The sequence below is a fragment of the Glycine soja genome, chromosome 6 (assembly GCF_004193775.1).
Source record: "Glycine soja cultivar W05 chromosome 6, ASM419377v2, whole genome shotgun sequence".
In the NCBI taxonomy this organism is placed as follows: Eukaryota; Viridiplantae; Streptophyta; class Magnoliopsida; order Fabales; family Fabaceae; genus Glycine; species Glycine soja.
This window is the reverse complement of record NC_041007.1, coordinates 9,267,458-9,288,180: the sequence shown is the minus strand read 5'-3', so window position 1 is coordinate 9,288,180 and position 20,723 is coordinate 9,267,458. Positions and strand designations below refer to the sequence as shown.

General features: G+C 39.5%; 4 protein-coding genes across 4 annotated transcripts; 1 reads left to right on the top strand and 3 right to left on the bottom strand.

Annotated features, from left to right (window-relative positions):
• Positions 1 to 107: 107 nt before the first annotated feature.
• Positions 108 to 20,066, top strand: LOC114414306 (TLC domain-containing protein 2-like; the record flags this gene model as incomplete). The annotated part of the gene is made up of 4 exons (XM_028378587.1): positions 108 to 360; positions 1,171 to 1,445; positions 1,831 to 2,254; positions 19,912 to 20,066. Coding segments are annotated over 3 exons (846 nt in total), but the record flags the coding sequence as incomplete, so codon positions are not given.
• On the bottom strand, positions 7,260 to 13,120 carry LOC114414305. The gene is made up of 2 exons (XM_028378586.1): positions 11,136 to 13,120; positions 7,260 to 10,850 (listed from the first exon to the last, which is right to left on the bottom strand). Exons 1-2 carry the CDS (start codon positions 13,067 to 13,069, stop codon positions 7,385 to 7,387), a joined length of 5,400 nt encoding a protein of 1,799 aa, XP_028234387.1. The 5' UTR covers positions 13,070 to 13,120; the 3' UTR covers positions 7,260 to 7,384.
• On the bottom strand, positions 13,274 to 14,598 carry LOC114414304. Its single transcript, XM_028378585.1, has one exon. It carries the CDS (start codon positions 14,435 to 14,437, stop codon positions 13,274 to 13,276), a length of 1,164 nt encoding a protein of 387 aa, XP_028234386.1. The 5' UTR covers positions 14,438 to 14,598.
• Positions 14,785 to 16,227, bottom strand: LOC114414303. The gene has a single exon (XM_028378584.1). The coding sequence runs from the start codon at positions 16,225 to 16,227 to the stop codon at positions 14,785 to 14,787; it is 1,443 nt and encodes a 480-aa protein (XP_028234385.1).
• Positions 20,067 to 20,723: the final 657 nt, after the last annotated feature.

Here is a 20,723-nt window from a genome sequence, read left to right as displayed (position 1 = left end):
TGTTTGATACCATTTCCTTGAAGTGAAGCAAACATAAGAAGCAACTAACAAATTTAATGCGATGGAGAGACAAGGCGAGAATTCGAGAAGAGAAGGAAAATAAATAAAAAGGAGCAGCTTGGGATGCGAAGAAGCAATGGGTGGAGACATTCTTCTTAGCCACTCTCATTCTCTGGCTCGCTTCCCTTTGTTTCCAGATTTTCTTCAACAAACGTTGGGAGCTTCTCTCTGTTATCGCGGGTTGTTTCTTCTATCAGACATCTAACTGCCTCATCCGATTCTTCTTCTCCACCCATAAAGACCCTCTCTTCGTTAACACCTCTGTCTCTCTTCTCCACTCTCTCTTCACCTCCGCTTCAGGTCAATTCTCTCTTCACATCTTCCTTAACCCCTTGCTTTGCTTTGCCTTTCCAAACTCTTCCATTTTTTGGGGGGGCTTTTCCCTCATCTTTTAATATCATATCAACTTTTTGTTTATATAGAGACCATACAATACCAATTTTCCATTATCAGAGAGCCTAGTTTAGGGATATTACAAGATTTTAAACAAAATAATAATAATAATAATTAGAGTGATTGCAACTTCAATAACTTGACCCTTTGGTTCAATTGAAACGCTGTTATTTGTTTATCCATCACCTTCTTGTGCTTCATGTCCAAATTGGACAGGGGACAAGAAAGAAAGAAAGAACAATCTTTTAAAGTTTTCATTCTTTGTAACTGTGATTAGTGGTGCTATCAAGGGAGAGTGTTTCAATAATATCCTTTTTAATCAAACATTCATTCTCTGTAACTGTGAGGAGTGGTGCTATCAAGGGAGATAGTTTCAATAATATCCATTTTAACCAAGCATTCTACATATTAGTCTTGTTTTGTAATGCACCAAAATCCTCTCATTTTCCATTTAGGCCTTGCTCGGATAAGTTTCTCCATATAAGCATTTATTGGAGATAAATTATTTTAGCTTCTCCAAAAGGTTTATTTTAAGTTATGCATAAGTTAATTTTAGCTTTAGGGAAAAACTAATTTCAATTTTTTCTCTCTATAAATGCTCATGGAGTAGCTTAAAGAAACAAGACCTTAATCTACAGTTTTACAATTCTGTTGGTGGTTCTTTGCTAAAATTCTTTTCTGATGTGTGTCTCGCTACTATTGCATTTTCTTTTGCAGTGATCTTCATCTTGTTCAGAGAGTTATGTAATGGGCCTAGTGGAATGTTTGACCACTCAAAGTTGGTTGAAGATGCTTGGCCATGGGCATTTGAAGCGTTGAGCTTTTCATGTGGCTACTTTGCATATGATCAGTGGGATATGCTTCGTTACCGCTTATATAATGGTTGGATCCCATCTATCCTTGTGCATCATCTGGTTCTCCTTATTTGCTTCACTCTTGCTTTGTATCGAAATGTTACCATCAACTACCTTATTCTCACTCTTATCTGTGAGGTAAGCCACATTTCCTTTTAAACTCTTCTTTTTGTGTGTAATTTTCCATATCTAATGACTTTTTGGCTTACAAAGACTAGTTTTCCCCCCTTTTGTATGTTGTATATGTATGGAGAAATTAATAGATAGTTCCAAACCACCACGTGTCCATAGTCTAGTCTCAACTAATTTTTGTGTGATATGTAGTCGAGTTTTTCAATTTACAAATAAGAATTAATAGCACTTAATTACAAATCATATTAAGATTAGTTTGGACCATGATGATCTCATCTCAAACCATGTAATAGTTTCTTGTTTGTATGAGTGTGTTATTAAGGCCTATTGCATAATTCATGGCTGTTATTGTATAAACTAAGGAGGACTTTTCTGTGATGGTATGGTACAGCTGCATTCCATCTTTCTTCATGTGAGAAAAGTCAGACGAATGGCCGGTGTTCGGGATGCAAAGAGCATTCTTGTTAGGTTAGAGTGGTTTCTGAATTGGGTCACCTTCTTTGTGGCAAGATCTGCACCTCACATTCTCATCACAGCCAAGCTCATCAAGGATGCTCACAAATTTGAAAAGGGTATGGAGCTGCCACTGGCTCTGTGTGGCATGGCTGGGATGAATTTGCTCAACATTGGTCTTGGCATTGATCTCCTTAAAGCTTTTAAGAGAGAGAGGAAGTCCCAGCTGGGTAATCTTCATCACCACCGTGAATGAAAAGAGAGAAAAGTCCAATACTGTGTAATCTTCACCAAAAGTGAAAAACGGAGGGAAAATGAAACACAACATGCATGGAGAGTGATTGTATGTACGAATATGTTTGGTCTTGTCGCGGTGATTTTTGGATATCAAGCTATTGATTAGCATTGACTCGCAATTTTAAGATCACCACCGATCTTTTATTTTTCCGAAGAAAAGGGAGAAAGCTCGAAAAACCCTATTTTTAAGAGATCAAAGGTCCGGGGGTTGGTTACGCAAAGGGAAGGTATTAGCACCCTAAACGTCTATAGTACTCTATAGGAACCTCTTGCTTATTTTATCTTTATGCTAAATTAATTATTTGTTTGGAAATAAATGCTCAAGTGTGGAAAGATTAAAGAGGTGGGTTCAAAAGAAAGGAGAAGAAAAAAGTTTTTGTTTATTTTTATTTGATTTGGGAAGACAAAGTCTTTTGCCTACATACCCGAATGGGATCAAAATCATGTAGTTCGGGGTAGAAAGTCGAGTGGTTGGTTTTGATTGATTTTAAAGTTCGAAAAAGGAAGAGTTTAGGCAAGGTAAGAGGCCGAAAAGACATAGAAGAAATAAAAGAAGTGAGTTCGATTGATTTTAAATTAGAAAAAATGTTTTGATTGATTAAAGATTGATTAAAGATTTGATTAAGAAAGAAAAATAAAGATTGACCCTTTTTCGAAATTTTGATTATGGAAAGTTTTTGGGTTTTGACTTTTTTTTTTTTTTTTTTTTTGTTATGCAAAGATAATTCTAAACGCGCCGGATCCCTTAAAATGACGTTGGATCAAGTGAGGGTCCCTTTTCCTCGGATACGGTTCAAATCACATGATCGTCCTCGGCGGAAAACATAAAAATAAATGTGAGTGTCGGTGCAGGTTCTCATTTTTTTTTTTTTATTTACATTGGACCTAGGTACATTCTAATTGACAATAATAAATAAAAATTGCAAATGCCTTAAAATAAATATGCTAGAAGAAATAATAAAATGCATGAAATACAAAACAATAAATACATATGGTGCATAAAATAAAGAAAATAAAATGCAAGACATAAAAATAAATATAATGCTGGAAATAAATAAAAGAAAATAAAAATGCAAGACATAAAATAAACATGATGCTAAAAATAAATAAAAAATGCAAGACATAAAGATAAATATAATGCTGGAAATAAAATAAAAAAAAAATAAAAATGCAAGACATAAAATAAACATGATGCTAAAAATAAATAAAAATGCAAGACATAAAGATAAATATAATGCTGGAAATAAAATAAAAGAAAATAAAAATGCAAGACATAAAATAAACATGATGCTAAAAATAAATAAAAAAATGCAAGACATAAAGTAAATATGATGCATAAAATAAAAATAAACAAAATAAAAATGCAAGACAAAAAAATAAATATGATACTGGAAAATAAAATGCAAGACGTAAAATAGATATGGTGCTGGAAAATAAATAAAGAAAATAAAAAATGCAAGGGCATAAAGTAAATATGATGCATAAAAAAGTAATAAAAAAAAGAATAGAGAAAAAAAGGGGGTGCAGAAGTAACAAGGAAGTGCAGAAAGTAAAACACTAGGAGGAACAGAAAAAAGGAAATGGGCTCAAAACAAAAAAAGGTGGGCTTAACAGATCAAATCTGAATCGTCAGATTGATCGAAGCGTCCAGATTTGATCATGGGGAGACACAGTCTTAGCCATCAGATCTTAATCAAACGTCACAAGAGAAGAAGAACAAAGTAAAAACCAAAAGGTGAGACGCATCTGATCAAAACAGGGGATAACATTGGCCGTTAGATCTAGGATCTAACGGTTCAACCCTGATGGTCCATGGGGACACAGAGATCCGCGTGCACCATAGTATTGGTCATGGCAGCAGTATAAATTAGAAAATAAACCCTAAAATAACATAAATCCAACTTCTCCCTCTCTCTAAAGAAACGCTCAGAAGCTCTCTTCTCTCTCTAACCACACACCGCCGGAAGCTGTTTACCGGCGCAGTGGCTGGCCGGCCATGGGTGGCGGCGCCGCCGCGTCGGAAAAAGAAACTCCTCCTTTTTTTAAAAAAACTACATGTTTTGAGTTCCTTTTTTTCCCTAGTTCTCAAATCCACCGTTATTTTTTGAAAACCAACACTGATAAAGCCTAGATCTAGCCTTGAATCTTAGAAAAAAGGTGAACTACCTTTGTTCTTATGTTATCGTTTAAGCTTCAGAAAACGGTTACAGCTTGGGTTGTGTGGGTGTGGGTGTTTGACGCAGTGCTTGTGGTTGGTGGTGTTTGGTGTGGGCTTGGCCGTTGGTGGTGGTTTTGATGTAGGTTTTAGGCCGCGTGAGTGAGTGGGTTACTGTGTTTGCTGTGTCGGTGGTTCACGGAGGAGGAGGGTGGCGGTTCTTTGTAGGCTTGGCCGATGGTGGTGGTTCTCGGAGGAGGAAAGGGGCTGAGTGGTGGCTAGTGGTGGCTCTTGGCTGTTCCGGCGCTTTGACTGTCTGTATTCCCCTTTTTCTCTCTCTCTCTCTCTGACATGCACAGTAATTAATACAGCATTTAAAGGACATAATTAGGGTAAAAAAACGAAGAGCCCCTCTGGGCCTGGACCGAGAAAACCGAAAAGAAAAAAGAAAAAAGGAAAGGAAAAGGAAAAAGAAAGAAAAAGAAAAAAAAGAAAAAAACAAAATATAAAACAGCAAAATAAAAATAAAATAAAATAAAATAAAATAAAATAAAATAATAATAATAATAAAAAAAAAAAAAAAAAAAAAAACGAAAAGAAGATACTAATAAGGATTTTAATAAAAAACGGAAATAATAATAAAAAACACTTAATAAAAGGAAAAGAAAAGAAGAAAATAATAACTAAAAATAAAAATAATAATAATAAAAAGGTAAACAAATAAATAATAATAATAAGAAGGGGCGTCTTCAAAACAAAAATGAGGTATTTTAAAATACCTCCCTGCCGAAATTTCATCTGAAATGATGGAAATCTCCGGCTTAAAAGACGAGAAAAAAGAAATAAAAATGGGTCAAAAATGGGGTATGACAGATGCCCCTATTTAAGTCTCTTCGTTACGGAGATTTAAAAGTGAAACTTTTAAAGCGACGGGTCGAAGAGATTTAAATACAGAGTACACCATTTTTGACCAATTTCAACTACAAAATGCTATGAATGCACTGTTATGCACGTGATGTTGCGAATGCTTGCGATGCGAGTATGAATGCAAGACGAGGTAAACGGCTCAACCGGGAACAACAAAACCAAATGGTACCCGATTTCGTTAAAGAAAAGGGGTCCGACTGGAGATCACACGGTTTTACTGGGGGTAAATGTCAGCTGTTCGGGTTATTGCCGAACTGCCACTGACGACAAAGGGACAAAGATAAATGTCAGATGTTCGGGTTATTGCCGAACTAGCCAACTGACCAGAATTGGAGATAAATGTCAACTGTTCGGGTTATTGCCGAACTAGCCAATCTGACAAAAACAAAGATAAGTATCAACTGTCCGGGTTATTGCCGAACTAGTCAACTGACGAGAAACAAAGATAAATGTCAACTGTTCGGGTTATTGCCGAACTAGTCAACTGATAAGAAACAAAGATAAATGTCAACTGCTCGGGTTATTGCCGAACTAGTCAACTGACAAAAAACAAAGATAAATGTCAACTGCTCGGGTTATTGCCGAACTAATTAACTGATAAGAAACAAAGATAAATGTCAACTGTTCGGGTTATTGCCGAACTAGTCAACTGACAAAAAACAAAGATAAATGTCAACTGCTCGGGTTATTGCCGAACTAGTCAACTGATAAGAAACAAAGATAAATGTCAACTGTTCGGGTTATTGCCGAACTAATCAACTGACAAGAAACAAAGATAAATGTCAACTGTTCAGGTTATTGCTGAACTAATCAACTGACAAGAAACAAAGATAAATGTCAACTGTTCAGGTTATTGCTGAACTAATCAACTGATGACATGAAACAGAGGCAAATGATGCACAAGCTGTTCATTAAAGAAATTGCCACTTGGCGGAGAGAGGGTGACACCTTTGGATCAGACCCATTGGGGATGACACTTGGGGAAATAGAGGGTTACAAATTATTCATGATTGATTGAAATGGAAAGATAATTGAAGCAAGACTCATGATGGTTAATGCAGCCATGTACGCATGATATTGTCTTTATTGTATATGCATGAATGTGTATATGCATGAACGTATGAATGCCTGAATGACGACACGACTTGTATAACTGTATGGAGGATTGACTTGTATGATTATGTGAATGATAAATTTGATGGAACAAGATTGGACAGGTAAGATGGAAAGTGACCCGACGTCGCATCACAAACACTCGGCAATCTTCAAAGGGGATGATGCCACCAGGGTGTATCAAAATAGTGACGGGGTAAAGCCCGGCGTATGCAGCAACTGATGGGGAATAAACATTTCTTGGGAGAGCGTGCCAATCCAAAAAACATGGTAGAAGAGCTGGTGCTTCTGTGGTCATGCTTATTATTATTATTATTATTATTATTTTTTTTTTATTTTTTTTTTTTTTTTGGAAAAAAAACAATTGACCACGTGCAACCTGCAAGGTTTACCCATTCTCATGGTAGCTGTTGACACACCCTTCGTCTATTCACGAGTTCAAAGAAAAAGCGTTTTGTTGTTTGTGCTTCTCAAAAAAGACATGAAAGAAAATTTATGATTTTGAGAAATATTTTGTTTCAAATGCTACCATAAAAAGGAAAGGTTTTATAAGCTGAATAAATGAGAATTCCAAATGAAAGGCAACAGGCTCAAATTTATTTGAAAGAGTGGTGACCTGCCAATGGCATGGCTCCACTGATCTTACAAAGTTTGGAAAATGGTAAATATAAATCGAAGGTTCATTGAACACAATAACCGTTGTTCCCTCTGACAACCTTGAATTCCACTGTTTGGATGCTTCAGATTCAGGGTCTCCCTGACATTCCATTGTGCCTCAAATGAACGAAGATCAGCTCGATGCAGTTACTTTGTCTTTTGGTCCTTAACTTTTGCATAGATCGCCCTTTCGGGTTTTCGACCTATCAGGCTAATTATTTTTCTGTTTGATGTCTCTAATTTTTGCCTGGGCCGCCCTTTCGGGTTTTCGACCCACCGAGACGCTCATTTTTGCCTAAGCCGCCCTTTCGGGTTTTCGACTTACCGAGCTGTTCTTTTATTTTTAGACAAAGTATTTCTTGACTGCATCCGCATTCACGGGACGAGGGAGTTCATCCCCATCCATAGTCGTAAGAGTCAGTGCACCACCAGAGAAAGTTCTTTTGACGACATATGGGCCTTCGTAATTAGGCGTCCACTTGCCCCTAGAATCGGGTTGGAAAGATAAAACCTTCTTGAGCACAAGATCTCCTTCTTGAAACACACGAGGACGAACCTTCTTGTCGAAAGCTTGCTTCATCCTCTGTTGATAAAGTTGTCCGTGGCACAAGGCTTTCATGCGTTTTTCTTCAATTAGATTCAACTGATCATATCTGCTTTGGCACCATTCAGCTTCTGATAACTGGGCCTCCATTAGAACTCTCATTGATGGAATCTCAACCTCCACAGGGAGTACTGCTTCCATACCATACACCAAAGAAAAGGGGGTTGCCCCTGTTGAGGTACGCACTGAAGTGCGATACCCATGCAAAGCATACGGTAACATCTCGTGCCAGTCTTTGTATGTGACCACCATCTTCTGCACTATCTTCTTGATATTCTTGTTTGCAGCTTCAACTGCGCCATTCATTTGAGGTCTGTAAGGAGAAGAATTGTGATGCTCAATCTTGAACTCTTCACACAAATCTTTCATCATCTTGTTATTCAAATTTGTTCCATTATCTGTAATGATTCTGTTGGGCACACCATAACGGCAGATGATCTGATTCTTGATAAAGCGGACCACAACTTGCTTAGTCACATTTGCATAAGATGCTGCTTCAACCCACTTGGTGAAGTAATCAATAGCCACTAGAATGAAACGATGCCCGTTTGAAGCTTTCGGTTCGATTCTACCAATCATATCGATGCCCCACATAGAGAAGGGCCACGGAGAAGAAAGAACATTAAGTGTAGTTGGTGGTACGTGAATTCTGTCAGCATAAATCTGGCATTTGTGGCACTTCCTGGCATGCTTGCAACAATCTGTTTCCATCGACATCCAGTAGTAACCTGCTCTCAACAACTTCCTAGCCATTGCATGTCCATTGGAGTGAGTTCCAAAGGAGCCTTCATGTACCTCATGCATCAAAAGTTCTGCTTCTTGCTTATCTACACACCTGAGTAGTACCATGTCAAAGTTTCTTTTGTACAAAACATCCCCATTTAGGAAGAAATTACCAGACAATCTTCTCAAAGTTCTCCTGTCTTTGTTGGATGCTCCGGGTGGATATTCCTGGCTTTGAAGGAAACACTTGATATCATGGAACCAGGGCTTATCATCAACAACCTCTTCGACTGCAAACACGTGAGCGGGCCTCTCGAGGCGCTGAATTCTGATTGTTGGCAAATTGTTCCGGTGACTCACTTCGTACATGGAGGATAAAGTTGCTAACGCATCTGCCATCTGGTTCTCATCACGAGGGATGTGGTGAAGCTCCACTTTGTTGAAGAAGGTTAGCAAACGCTTTGCATAATCTTTGTATGGAATCAAGCCGGGGTGGCGAGTTTCCCATTCTCCTTTGATTTGGTTGATTACGAGAGCTGAATCCCCGTAAATGTCAAGGTTCTTGATTTTCAGGTCAATGGCTTTTTCAATGCCCAGGATACATGCTTCATACTCTGCCACATTGTTGGTGCAATCAAACTGTAACCTTGCAGCGAAAGGGAGATGATTACCTTCAGGAGTGATAATAACTGCCCCAATTCCGTTGCCAAAGACGTTCACGGCTCCATCAAAAATCAAACCCCATCTAGACTCGGGATCTGGACCTTCTCCAAGCAATGGTTCATCACAATCCTTCATCTTCAAGTGCATAATCTCTTCATCAGGAAAGTCAAACTTGATGGGTTGATAGTCCTCAATTGGTTGGTGAGCCAAATGATCAGCAAGAACACTTCCCTTAATTGCCTTTTGGGTGTGGTATTCGATATCATACTCGGATAACAACATCTGCCAACGAGCAATTCTTCCTGTCAGAGCGGGTTTCTCAAAGATATACTTGATCGGGTCCATTTTGGATAATAGCCAAGTGGTGTGGTTAATCATGTAGTGACGAAGACGCTTGGCAGCCCAGGCTAGTGCACAACAAGTTTTCTCAAGTAGGGAGTACCTGGACTCACAATCTGTAAACTTCTTGCTCAAGTAGTAGATGGCATGTTCTTTCCTTCCGGTCTCATCCTGTTGTCCGAGCACACAGCCCATAGAGTCTTCTAACACAGTCAAGTACATAATCAGAGGCCTTCCTTCAACTGGAGATATAAGAATTGGAGGTTCTAGCAGATAATTCTTGATACTATCAAAAGCCTTTTGACAATCTTCGGTCCAAACAACCCCTTGATCTTTTCGAAGCAACTTGAATATAGGTCCGCACGTGGCTGTCATGTGCGAGATGAAACGAGAGATGTAATTTAGACGCCCAAGAAAACCTCTCACTTGTTTCTCTGTTTGTGGAACCGGCATTTCTCTAATGGCCTTGACCTTGTCAGGATCTACTTCAATACCTTTCTGACTGACAATGAAACCCAAGAGTTTTCCAGATCTAACACCAAAGGTACATTTGTTGGGATTCAGTCGAAGTTGGTACTTTCTCAGCCGTTGAAACATCTTCAGCAAGTACTCGACATGTTCTTCTTCAGTGCCTGACTTGACAATCATATCATCCACGTACACTTCTATCTCTTTGTGCATCATGTCATGAAAGAGAGTGGTCATGCCTCTTTGGTAAGTGGCACCTGCATTTATTAACCCAAAAGGCATTACCCTGTAGCAAAAGGTGCCCCAAGGCGTGATGAAAGATGTCTTTTCTCTGTCTTCAACTGCCATCTTGATCTGATTGTACCCAGAGAAACCGTCCATGAAGGAGAAGACCTTGGACTTTGCAGCGCTGTCAACCAATACATCGATGTGAGGTAGAGGAAAGTCATCTTTCGGACTAGCCTTGTTCAAATCCCGGTAGTCAACGCACATCCTGACTTTGCCGTCCCTCTTTGGAACAGGCACTATGTTGGCTAGCCATTGAGGATACTCTGATGTGACAAGAAAACCTGCATCGATCTGCTTCTGTACTTCCTCTTTGATCTTGAGAGCCATGTCAGGGCGAGTTCTTCTCAGTTTCTGTTTTACCGGTGGGCATTCGGGCTTCAAAGGCAAACGGTGCTCCACGATACGGGGATCCAAGCCAGGCATATCTTGGTACGACCATGCGAACACACCGACGTATTCTTTGAGTAATTCAATCACCCTTCGTTTGACAGTTGCCTCAAGCGATGCCCCAATCTTGACTTCCTTCTTATCTTCCTCGGTTCCCAAGTTAATCACCTCTACTACCTCCTCATGAGGGCGAATGGTTTTCTTTTCATATTCCAATAACCGAGCAAGTTCCTCCGGGATTTCATCATCCTCCTCCTCTTCAGCCTCGTAGACAGGAGATTCGTAGTTGGGAGAGAGTGCAGGGTTATTATGTTCAACGGGCTCATAAATGCCTAGTCTGCATATGATTGATGATTGATTTTAGAAAATGAGTGAACAATGCGGACTTTTTATAATTAATTGAAATCAGAAAACAAAAATAAAATATTTTGGGTTTTTTGTGTTACCATTTTCCAGAAAGAGCAATAAGCATAGATATCGGGATAAACCACATTTTCCATTAATAAGAGTAGTGCTTGAAACAAAACAGCCCTACATAATTGCGCTTTCGTCCTGGGCAAGACGAAAGGATCCTCCTTTTTTGGAAAACAAACAAACAGAAAAAAAAACAAAGACACATTACTTTGATGCATGAACCACTGAAGGGATGTCAACCGCGTCCCAGTTGCGAACAAGTTTTCCAGGTGTGACAAATGCAAGCACTATCTCTTCAGGAGCATCTTCCAAGACAGCATTGGCTTCTGGCGAGTTGTTGATGAATCCGGCGCTACAAAAGGTGCTAGTAATGGAGCTTGATCCAACACTGTTCGTTGCGGATCCTGCAGAAGAAGCAAATCCCAGTCCTTCACGGTTTTTACTCTCCAGCAACTGCACAACTTTTCCCCATCCTACACCTGTTCCTTCCTGCACCACTTTCTGTGCGCTCTTCCAAGTAGCAAAAGATACTTCATTTTTCTCTGGCTTTTTACCCTCTAAAGTCAGGCCTTGGAAAGAGGTTCCTTCTGTTTCATCAGCACCAATAAAGGAAAAAGCTGACAAATGACTAACCAACAAGGCTTCCTCTCCCCTCACAGTGATCAATTTCCCATTTCTGACAAACTTCAGCTTTTGATGCAAGGTGGATGTCACGGCCCCAGCTTCATGGATCCATGGCCTTCCCAAAAGGCAACTGTATGCGGCTTGGATATCCATCACCTGGAATGTAATTTGGAAAACAAACGGCCCAATTGTAATGGGCAAATCAACCTCCCCGATAACAGACTTTCTTGATCCATCAAACGCTTTGACAACCACCCCGCTTCTTCTCATGGGAGGCCCCCGGTAGGAAAGTTGATCTAATGTGGATTTGGCCATTACATTCAATGAGGAACCAGTGTCCACAAGTACATTCGACAGAGCATCTGACTTACAGTTCACCGATATATGTAACGCCAGATTGTGGTTCCTCCCCTCCTCAGGAAGCTCTTCATCACTAAAACTTAAATTATTGCAGGCAGTAATGTTTCCTACTATACTGTCCAATTGATTAACAGTCACGTCCCTCTCCACAAAAGCTTGGTCCAACACCTTCATTAGAGCCTCACGGTGTGCTTCTGAGTTCAATAGCAGAGACAAAATGGATATCTTAGAGGGAGTTTGCAGCAGCTGGTCTACTACTTTATACTCACTCTTCTGGATCAGTTTCAGAATCTCGTCATGATCAGAATTCTTGCTAGTCCCATTGGATTGGCCTACTTCCTTCCTTGTACCGGGGCCATTCACTGTCGCCTGTTTAACTGCCGGATCATTCACTTTCTTTGCAAACAATGTGGGGATAACACGTCCATTCCTCAGAACTTTACCGTCATTAGCAATGTTGTCCACAGAAACCGCAGGAGTTAGAGAGGGCAAAGGCACCTCCCGTCCACCTTCCAACATCGTGGCACTATACTTGTAAGGGACCGCTCTTAGAGAAGCATACGGCATAGGTCCTGGCAAGCTAATCACCAGTGGAGTAGTAGTTGATTCCCCACTGTTATAGCTTATTTCCAACCGCTGGAACTCGGGGGTGATGACGCACACTTCTTTGTCCTTCCTCGTGATGATAAGTTCTCTGCTGTCTATCAGCCCTTGTACGTCCTCTTGTACCTTCGGGCATCCTTTTACATTCACAGGACATATTTCACACGCTGCATGATCATGGTCAAACAGAGCTGCCTCGCACATCTTGATATGTATTGGGACCAGGGGAGTTCGAACGTGCTGGACGTTCAGGATGACACCGTCTTCATCACAATCTTGTATCATGTTAACAGCAGGCCCATGGTTCGGTAGAGGGTTCGCCTGAACATTGGGATTCTGATCTTTAAAGGATAGCAAGTTGGCCCGGACTAGTTTTTGCACTTCATTTTTCAGGACATAGCAGTTTTCAACGTCATGACCTGGGGCCCCTTGGTGGAAAGCACAGGTTAAATCATGGCGAAACCAGGGAGGTAAAACATCTGGTGTACGAGGGGGTGTTCTGACCTGGACAAGGTTTTTGGCGAGCAGGGCGGGGAGTAAGTCAGCATATTTCATCGGGATTGGATCAAAGGTTGTTTTCTGGCGGTTTTGTGAGTGATATGGTTGTTGGGGAGCCTGCGGGCGATTCTGTTGTTTTTGAGGGTATTGTGGCTGAGGGTATTGTTGTGGAGGGTATTGTTGTGGAGGGTATGGGTAGGGGTAATGTGGCCTTTGTTGGTGATATGATGGGTTTGGGATAGTGGATGCAACATTCGCGACCTAACGATATGGGGTGAAATTCTGCTGAGGCTTACCATGAGCTACCATCCCCACCTCTTGATCTTTCTTCTTCGCAAAGTGGCCTCCAAACTTCTTGGCATTGCTTGCGGCAGGGGCACTTTCCCCAGTCAAACGTCCCTCTCGGACTCCTTCCTCTAATCGTACCCCCATGTTGACCATTTCGGTGAAGTCTGTTGGCGCGCTTGCAACCATTTTCTCGTAATAAAACTGGCTCAAGGTCTTCAGGAATATTTTGGTCATTTCCTTTTCTTCCAACGGCGGGACAATTTGGGCAGCCACTTCCCTCCAACGCTGGGCATACTCCTTGAACGTTTCCTTCTCTTTTTGTGTCATCGCACGGAGCTGATCACGATCTGGGGCCATGTCCAGATTGTACTTATACTGCCGGATGAACGCTTCACCCAGGTCATTGAAAGTACGAATGCTCGCACTGTCCAAATTCATATACCATTTCAGAGCGGCCCCAGTCAGGCTGTCCTGAAAGAAATGAATAAGCAGCTTATGATTGTCAGTATACATGGACATTTTCCGCGCGTACATCACCAAGTGACTGCGGGGACAAGAGTTCCCTTTATACTTCTCGAAGTCTGGCACCTTGAACTTGTGAGGGATAGTAACATTTGGGACCAAGCATAATTCACAGGCGTCCTTCCCGAATAGATCTCTTCCTCGGAGGGCTTCGACTTCCCTTTGCATACCATCAAATCTTTCTTGGAGTTCTTCCATCTTGTCGAAGGCTACAACATTTTCAGCTTGGAAAATTGGTTCAACCTCTTGTTGAACAGTGTGAATCAGTGGAGCTGAATAAGTCATTGCAGCTTGAGGGAAAGAGGTACTGGGTTGCGGAACTGGTGCTGACTGCTGAGCAAAAGGAGGTGGAACTTCAGATACAGCGGGCTGGGGGCCTCCACAGACTGGAGGTGGCATTCCCCATGTACAACCTGGAGGCAAAAAGAGGGGTGGAGAAGTCACCGTAGATAGTGGGGTTGTGCTCACCAAAGGCTGCTCTACAGCCGCGGCGGCAGCTTGAGAGTTCTGGGCTGACAGGAGTGCACTCATCATGGTCGTCAACCTATCCATTCCCTCTCGTAAAGTGGCAACCTCCTCCCTGAGACTCTGATTTTCTTGTTCAACTATATCCATCCTCTTCCGATTGGCCCTGGTGTTGTAAATGCGAGTTGGTTTGTGGAGAATTCGCCGGGCCACTTTCCTTGGGCGGCGGCTGATTGACTCCCCCCCTTTTGAAGTAGTGAACACAGTGTGAGACTCGATTTAGGAACCATGAATGCATGCTTATGCTTATGCAAAAAGGAAGGGAACAAATTATTATCGAAGAACTTGTTAGAGAAATTGTAAACATCATAAACTGAAACACTTCACTTAAGCATTGGAATATTACAAAGAATTTTTTTTTTTTTTTTTTTTTTTTTTTACAAGTCAAGAGATTTCGGGAGCTAAAATCTAAACATAAGGTCCTAAGAACTTCAGACTCAAACTCCCGGAGTAGATGGGTCCTCGGAATCTGAATGTGCACGGGAGAACAAGTCCATAAACTTCCTCTTCCTTCTAGCATCTTGGTGGAGCAAAACGTCTTTCCGACGAAGCAAGTCGTCCTTCTCAATCATCCTCTGGTTCTGGATAAAAAGCTCACGGCTCTGTTGGGCTATCTTCCCTTTCAAAGTCTCATTCTCTTGCTCGAGCTCCTGACATTTCCTTTTCCAAGTTTCTTTTTCTTGCTTTTCCTTGGTTAATTGTTCATGAAACTCTTCCTTAGTATCAAAGGGGATAGGCAAGGATGATGGTGGGATGGTGGACGATAGGTATCTAGGTAAGCGGTAGGGTAGGCCAAAGCTCTTGGTCCTATCAATAACCCACTGGGTATAAGATTCGTGCACATAGTCTGATTTCTTTCCCAACTGACTTCTGTTGAGTCTGCGGATAGCGCTCCAAGCTTGTGCGAATCCTTCCCTTTTGTTCGAGTGATCACCATGGTTAAGATAGAATTCATTAGTCAAGGCAAGGTTGTTTGGTTTTGTCTTTATCGGGTACCCGAATTGTCGTCGAGCGAGAAGTGGGTTGTAGCTAATTCCGCCACGCATACCCAAAAGAGGTACGTTGGGATATTCACCACAACTCACAATAATCTCTCCAACATCACTAGCTGCTTGGTACCAAACAATGTCTGATGGGTCAAGAGTCATGATTCGGCGAGGCCAGGAAAGCTTGTCATCATTGGTCTTGAAGGCACGGGATTGAGGTAAGTGGAAGGTAAACCACTGATAGAGTAAAGGTGCACAACAAGAAATGGTTCCCCGGCCAGCCTGGGTACGGTCATGGATAGAATGGTAGGTATCGGCGAGTAGAGTGGGTACGGGGTTCTTTGTAAGAAAGATTTTAATGGCATTGATATCGATGAAGTTGTCAATATTTGGGAAGAGTAAAAGGCCATATATAAGGAGGGCTAGGATAGAATGGAAGGCAAGTATACTAGCTGCTTCAGCAAATATGGAGGCTTGTTGGTAGAGGAAGTGGGTGGGAAGACCTTGGAGGCCTCCTTTAGAGGTAAGGTTTGTTTGGATGATGGAGGTTTTAAGATGGAGGGCGGCCGCGATGTCAGAGGGTTTAGGGGTAGGCTCAAAACCATGGAAAGGTATCTTGTCTGGCACAGGTAAACCCACTAGGTAGGAGTACTCTTCAAGTGTGGGGACAAGCTGGTAATCGGGAAATGTGAAGCAATGGTAGAGCGGGTCATAGAATTGAACCAGGGTCTCTAGGCATCCTTCCTCAACATCTACTCTAAGAATTCTGAGCAACTTCCCATGATGAGCTTGAAAATCAACTGGATCACTTACTAAAGATGCTAGCTCCCTTAATCTCAACAGGTCTGTTTTTTTGAAAAGGTACTTCCTAGTGCTTCTCAGTGGGATGTCCATATCTACAAAGTTTACAAAAAGCTGGTCTAAGTCCTTCGATAATTTGGATGAAAAAAGAGTTTATGCACGGATGCATGTATGCATGGTTATGCCAAAGTATGGAGAAAACATGGTGAAGTTAAGTCCAAAATGTTGGAGTTAAGGGTAAACACGCCATTTGGTAAGGACTATGGTTTCATATGTACCTGTATCACGGGTTCTACCAAGTTCCCAAAGTCATTGACCACTTCCGGATATTGTCGGATTACAGGACTACTCCCGGTCCAACAACGTCCATAGGAAAGCCTCATTTGAGTGTAGTATCGCGTATCAACCAATTCAAGACTACTCTTGATTAGCCACCGCACTACGTCCTAAAAGGCTAAGATGGGTTAAAGGTAACTAAAGGTCCTCAACTTCATAGGTTGCTTGGAAATATCAGTGCTGAACACGACTACTCATGCCAACATAGTAATATTCCCAAGATCCCTCCATTGAGCGGGGTTATCACATGTGCCACATCCGAAACTCACTCTCGGAAAGACACTATGATTATACCGCCATCCTATCTTATGTTTCCCTCAAGTCCGGGTGTAGGACTTATCTCACCACTCGCGTAAAAGACAAACACTTAAGCACGTATTCACAGTTACAAATAATAATAAAGCATAAAGATGAAGAAAAACAAGATAGGTTTAACCCACTTAGGAGTGTGATCCCCAGTGGAGTCGCCATTTTTCTGTCGCGGTGATTTTTGGATATCAAGCTATTGATTAGCATTGACTCGCAATTTTAAGATCACCACCGATCTTTTATTTTTCCGAAGAAAAGGGAGAAAGCTCGAAAAACCCTATTTTTAAGAGATCAAAGGTCCGGGGGTTGGTTACGCAAAGGGAAGGTATTAGCACCCTAAACGTCTATAGTACTCTATAGGAACCTCTTGCTTATTTTATCTTTATGCTAAATTAATTATTTGTTTGGAAATAAATGCTCAAGTGTGGAAAGATTAAAGAGGTGGGTTCAAAAGAAAGGAGAAGAAAAAAGTTTTTGTTTATTTTTATTTGATTTGGGAAGACAAAGTCTTTTGCCTACATACCCGAATGGGATCAAAATCATGTAGTTCGGGGTAGAAAGTCGAGTGGTTGGTTTTGATTGATTTTAAAGTTCGAAAAAGGAAGAGTTTAGGCAAGGTAAGAGGCCGAAAAGACATAGAAGAAATAAAAGAAGTGAGTTCGATTGATTTTAAATTAGAAAAAATGTTTTGATTGATTAAAGATTGATTAAAGATTTGATTAAGAAAGAAAAATAAAGATTGACCCTTTTTCGAAATTTTGATTATGGAAAGTTTTTGGGTTTTGACTTTTTTTTTTTTTTTTTTTTTGTTATGCAAAGATAATTCTAAACGCGCCGGATCCCTTAAAATGACGTTGGATCAAGTGAGGGTCCCTTTTCCTCGGATACGGTTCAAATCACATGATCGTCCTCGGCGGAAAACATAAAAATAAATGTGAGTGTCGGTGCAGGTTCTCATTTTTTTTTTTTTATTTACATTGGACCTAGGTACATTCTAATTGACAATAATAAATAAAAATTGCAAATGCCTTAAAATAAATATGCTAGAAGAAATAATAAAATGCATGAAATACAAAACAATAAATACATATGGTGCATAAAATAAAGAAAATAAAATGCAAGACATAAAAATAAATATAATGCTGGAAATAAATAAAAGAAAATAAAAATGCAAGACATAAAATAAACATGATGCTAAAAATAAATAAAAAATGCAAGACATAAAGATAAATATAATGCTGGAAATAAAATAAAAAAAAAATAAAAATGCAAGACATAAAATAAACATGATGCTAAAAATAAATAAAAATGCAAGACATAAAGATAAATATAATGCTGGAAATAAAATAAAAGAAAATAAAAATGCAAGACATAAAATAAACATGATGCTAAAAATAAATAAAAAAATGCAAGACATAAAGTAAATATGATGCATAAAATAAAAATAAACAAAATAAAAATGCAAGACAAAAAAATAAATATGATACTGGAAAATAAAATGCAAGACGTAAAATAGATATGGTGCTGGAAAATAAATAAAGAAAATAAAAAATGCAAGGGCATAAAGTAAATATGATGCATAAAAAAGTAATAAAAAAAAGAATAGAGAAAAAAAGGGGGTGCAGAAGTAACAAGGAAGTGCAGAAAGTAAAACACTAGGAGGAACAGAAAAAAGGAAATGGGCTCAAAACAAAAAAAGGTGGGCTTAACAGATCAAATCTGAATCGTCAGATTGATCGAAGCGTCCAGATTTGATCATGGGGAGACACAGTCTTAGCCATCAGATCTTAATCAAACGTCACAAGAGAAGAAGAACAAAGTAAAAACCAAAAGGTGAGACGCATCTGATCAAAACAGGGGATAACATTGGCCGTTAGATCTAGGATCTAACGGTTCAACCCTGATGGTCCATGGGGACACAGAGATCCGCGTGCACCATAGTATTGGTCATGGCAGCAGTATAAATTAGAAAATAAACCCTAAAATAACATAAATCCAACTTCTCCCTCTCTCTAAAGAAACGCTCAGAAGCTCTCTTCTCTCTCTAACCACACACCGCCGGAAGCTGTTTACCGGCGCAGTGGCTGGCCGGCCATGGGTGGCGGCGCCGCCGCGTCGGAAAAAGAAACTCCTCCTTTTTTTAAAAAAACTACATGTTTTGAGTTCCTTTTTTTCCCTAGTTCTCAAATCCACCGTTATTTTTTGAAAACCAACACTGATAAAGCCTAGATCTAGCCTTGAATCTTAGAAAAAAGGTGAACTACCTTTGTTCTTATGTTATCGTTTAAGCTTCAGAAAACGGTTACAGCTTGGGTTGTGTGGGTGTGGGTGTTTGACGCAGTGCTTGTGGTTGGTGGTGTTTGGTGTGGGCTTGGCCGTTGGTGGTGGTTTTGATGTAGGTTTTAGGCCGCGTGAGTGAGTGGGTTACTGTGTTTGCTGTGTCGGTGGTTCACGGAGGAGGAGGGTGGCGGTTCTTTGTAGGCTTGGCCGATGGTGGTGGTTCTCGGAGGAGGAAAGGGGCTGAGTGGTGGCTAGTGGTGGCTCTTGGCTGTTCCGGCGCTTTGACTGTCTGTATTCCCCTTTTTCTCTCTCTCTCTCTGACATGCACAGTAATTAATACAGCATTTAAAGGACATAATTAGGGTAAAAAAACGAAGAGCCCCTCTGGGCCTGGACCGAGAAAACCGAAAAGAAAAAAGAAAAAAGGAAAGGAAAAGGAAAAAGAAAGAAAAAGAAAAAAAAGAAAAAAACAAAATATAAAACAGCAAAATAAAAATAAAATAAAATAAAATAAAATAAAAAAAAATAATAATAATAATAAAAAAAAAATAAAAAATAAAAAATAAAAAACGAAAAGAAGATACTAATAAGGATTTTAATAAAAAACGGAAATAATAATAAAAAACACTTAATAAAAGGAAAAGAAAAGAAGAAAATAATAACTAAAAATAAAAATAATAATAATAAAAAGGTAAACAAATAAATAATAATAATAAGAAGGGGCGTCTTCAAAACAAAAACGAGGTATTTTAAAATACCTCCCTGCCGAAATTTCATCTGAAATGATGGAAATCTCCGGCTTAAAAGACGAGAAAAAAGAAATAAAAATGGGTCAAAAATGGGGTATGACAGGTCTCTTATTTTTTCAGAATACAACACAAATAGATTATTTGTAATTTCCTCTTAACAATTAATTTTGAAGCATCAAGCATGTATCCTGATGAGTTTTTATGTACCAACCTTTCCTTGGTTATTCCAAACCAAGGTGTAAAATGCTTTCCAACTCACTCACGTTTCGGGCCTATAACTTGGATTTAGATTTTAGACACCCACGAAACTGATGAAAAGCATTGTAATTTATAAAAACAAACATTGTATCGTAAATTCGTAATTTTAGTAATCGCTATATACATATATATTGAAGGACTTGTCTAAACGATATTTGACAATATAAATATCTATTCCAAAAGTTATTGTCCTGGCATATTTTTTTTCTTCTTTGTCTGCATAAATGAATTCCTAGATAACAATTTAGACTTTTTTTTAATAGCCCTTATCAAGCATATTTATTTGCACACTCGTACAAATTTTCCCTCCATAAAAAATATTTTAGATCATTTTTTAAAAAAAATTGAAAAATACAGGTTTAAACTAGTTTCCCGCACTTTTTAAACTGTTTTTCACTAGTTTTGAAACAATTGTGATATACATCCGGACATTTCATGTCACTTTAGAATAATTGTTATACAATTTTCTTTATTCCTTAATTCTTATACAACTTGTTCATATGTATGTCATCATTATTAAATGCAGAAATAAAGTATTTTAAAAATTTATAACTAAATTAAAAAATTGTAAAAAAAATAAAACTAAACTTAACCACGTTTAAATTGATTAAAAATACATTTAAGCAGCATATTTGTGCTGGGAAAGTAAGCTGACAT